The sequence below is a fragment of the Adiantum capillus-veneris genome, chromosome 9 (assembly GCF_014529385.1).
Source record: "Adiantum capillus-veneris isolate H3 chromosome 9, ASM1452938v2, whole genome shotgun sequence".
Lineage (NCBI taxonomy): Eukaryota > Viridiplantae > Streptophyta > Polypodiopsida > Polypodiales > Pteridaceae > Adiantum > Adiantum capillus-veneris.
In genome coordinates, this window is record NC_140939.1 from 159,628,899 (window position 1) to 159,632,327 (window position 3,429).

Here is a 3,429-nt window from a genome sequence, read left to right on the forward strand (position 1 = left end):
GTGATAATTCACATTGTTATGTACTGAGAATTGCAATATGAAGACATCTTCAACGCAAGGAGACCATTTGTTGCAAGTGCATGTAAGCATGATCTCATGATGAAAACATCGAAAAACGTAGGCCAAGATTGATGGCACTTAAAAGGATACAAACATACCCACGGTAATATTTTATTCATTGTGAGGGACGTTTGCAATGTTGCGACGGTGGAGACGGTAGGCCGCAAAATTGCGGTGTTTCAAGTGAAGCATTTTCATCAAGAGGACATTCAAAATGCATCCTTGAAAAAGAACAAGTCAACCAAGATAAACCATTTGGCTAAATGGAGAAGATTGGCAAACACACGTGAAAGCAAATTTAGTGGTATCCACTAAGATTCAATAAGCTTCAGTCCAAACCCATTATCATCAATACAAATCCGCTCCCAAGTGCACATAGCCATCTCTCTCTCTCTCTCTCTCTCTCTCTCTCTCTCTCTCTCAAACAACCAGAGTCCAGACATAATATGGCAAATGCAACCAAGGCACTACCTGACAACTATACTTCAAGTCCTCGATTCAATCTCTGTTTATAGCGGGTATGTAATGGTGTGACATCGGAGGCGACGTTGTTGTGTCGGCCTTCCCAGAAGCCACAGGGTTCTAATGGAGCTAAAAAGATATGAAGGTATGGGTAGAGCTAGGGGTGTGTACAAGTGCTACTCATGGTGATGGTACATATGGGGCAGAGTTGTAGCCCCTAATACGAAGGATTTGTAACAGAGAAATTACCGTTTGAAGCTCAGGAGCAGGGGTCTCGACATTAAATAATATTGACAGGCATAGCACAGGAGAAGCTGATATTGACAGGCATAGCACAGGAGAAGCTGAATCCGTCGAAGCTCACCCAAATCGAAGCTAGGTACACTAGTACTGATGCAGCAATAGCACAGGAGGAGCTGAATCCGTTGAAGCTCAACGCAATCCAAGCCAGGTATGTCGATGCACCATTGCGAATATGTATAGAAAGTATTAGGAACCATCAAGCTGGAGAAATACACCTAACTGGTCCATGTCGACGACAGTCCCTGCGACCCCACATGCTGTAGCCCCTCTTGAGAGAGGAACATAGTGGAAGGCTTCTGATCTACTTGTGGTAGAAGCTGATCCTGTGATTGTAATTCAACCCCATTTGCATTATGCGGCGGAACGCATACCACTCGAAGGCGCACAATCTCCGCTTGCGCCAATGCCAGTTGCGTTTGCAGCTGCGCTACCTGGTGCTGAAGAGAGGAAATAACTCCGACACATCCGTAGACAGGATCTCGCAGCCTCGCATTTGCTTCATAAACCATGCTGCTCACAGCATCTCCTCTCTGATGCTCTGGAAGATCCTGATCAAAGGAGAAAAATGTCGGTTTTACTCACTGGGCAAAACCGATATGCACACATATACTCTCTCTCTCTCTCCCTCTCTCTCTCTCTCAACATTACCTGTAACATCTTGTTGACATTGCTGGCTCCAAACACTTTGTGGACGCTTGCGAACATGAGGGGCTCTTCCGCAGGGAAGTAAGGTGCAAAAATGCACCCGACGGCACAGCGTCGCCGCAATAGCTTGCAGGCTGCGCAAGGGGATGAGCCCGAGGATCGCACATCTCTCATGCTGCAGCAGAGGAAACCAGACACAGAGAGAGAGAGAGAGAGAGAGAGAGAGAGAGGCACAACCTGCAAGAGGCCTCTAACCGAAAAGAGGGGTGAGTGGGTGTGTGTATTGAACCAGGGGTGCAATTCCGTGGATATGTGTGTAGGTATCGATAATAGCAAATCTGCACGAGCAAGAAACCCAAATGAGCGGAAGGGGTTGCTATAGGCCTGCTGTTGAGTGTGCGTGTATGTGCGTGCGTGCGTTCGTGAAAGCGTGTATGTGTGTGTGTGCGCGCATAGGCTTCAGCGCCCACCGCCTACAAACACTGATGAAAACGTCAAAAGGGAAGAGAAGGGGGAGAGCGCACGATGTGCGTTGTGTGAGAGAGAGAGAGAGAGAGAGAGAGAGAGAGAGAGAGAGAGTGTGTGTGTGTGTGTGTGTGTGAGAGAGAGAGAGAGAGAGAGAGAGACGGAGAGAGTCTGCGCGCGCTCGCACGCGTGCGTGCTGTTGCATATTCCGGATTAGTGATGGGTGGACCGTGCTCCCATTTCTATTTTGGTGCTTATCAGCTCGATTTTTCTGTGTGTGTGTGTGTGTGTGTGTGTGTGTGTGTGTGTGCATGAATGTGCATGCGCAGGGGTGAATGTACTCTTCTTCTGTCAAAAGCACCCATGAAAGAAGAAAAGAAGAAGAAGGAAAAGGGTCAGTTACACCTTTTACAACGTTAATAGGCCAGCTCCCTTTGTGTGCAGCTTTTACGATGCCTCAAGCCTCAAGGTGGACTTGAGGAGTGACCGCGTGGGTGGCACAAGCTCGTCACTCTCTTGCTAGAGCTTGTGAACTCGCCTCTGACATTGTTGACTTTCATCCAAGTCAAGGAAGAGGGCTTCCCTAGGGGCAGCCCCATAAGAATGGATGGGCCTTGGAGGTAGTGCTCGAAAAAAACTTTTTTCCAAAAACTTGGCAAACCTACATATGTGAAACAATAGAGGTAAATTGACAAAATTTGAAGGTTCTTACACCAAATTACCCCATTGTTCATGTCGTAGTTGCCCATGAGGCCATAGACCCTCTGGAGACGCCTCTAGAGGGTCCTCTTGCGTCGTTATGGTAGCGCCATATCTTCAATATTGCCTCTCCTCTGGTTTCGGAGTAAGCCACTGAAAAGGCTCCTGCAACTTCGATGGAGGGTGGTTGAAGTACCCTCCAAAAGCAAGGATCACCACTTTCACGGGTTGTAGTGGGTAATTCAGTCAAAAGAAAATAAAATCATCGAGTCCCATGTGTATGAACCTGAATCGGGAGGGAGTGTTCATAACGGGAGTATGGGGCTGCGTTTCTCTATCTACAACCCTTGACATACTTGGCGAGCCCTCCATTTTCTTTGGTTTATGGGGGAGCGCTCCATGACTACCAATAACCAATCACAGAAATGCTTTGCACACTTTGGGCTTGATTCAACCATATTCCAATCTAGACACAATACTTCTTACAGAAAAGTCTCTCGAGCAGGTCATTGGTATATGGGGTGAGCCAAAACTGCTATTGAAAAAATTCCCTCTCTAGCCTTTGAGAAGGCACTCTTAGCCCCTACTCTAAAAATTGCAACTAATATTGAAAGCGAGGTTGCTTTGTCTTAAGCATTTCACCCATTTTGAGATGTTTACCCATTTTTTTATCGGTACAAATTTGAATTTCTCTTCAAGACATGAACAATTACCCAAAAAAGCTAAAAAAATATCTACCCTAATGAAAACCTCACGATTAGTTATGCCACATTTCCTGCCCTTGAAAATATTTTA

General features: G+C 46.4%; 1 protein-coding gene across 1 annotated transcript; it reads right to left on the bottom strand.

The window, feature by feature from the left end:
- Positions 1-502: 502 nt before the first annotated feature.
- Positions 503-2,034, bottom strand: LOC147451469 (LOB domain-containing protein 4-like). Its single transcript, XM_086520941.1, has 2 exons — positions 1,474-2,034; positions 503-1,373 (listed from the first exon to the last, which is right to left on the bottom strand). Exons 1-2 carry the CDS (start codon positions 1,642-1,644, stop codon positions 1,041-1,043), a joined length of 504 nt encoding a protein of 167 aa, XP_086377067.1. The 5' UTR covers positions 1,645-2,034; the 3' UTR covers positions 503-1,040.
- Between the last annotated feature and the right edge of the window lie 1,395 nt (positions 2,035-3,429).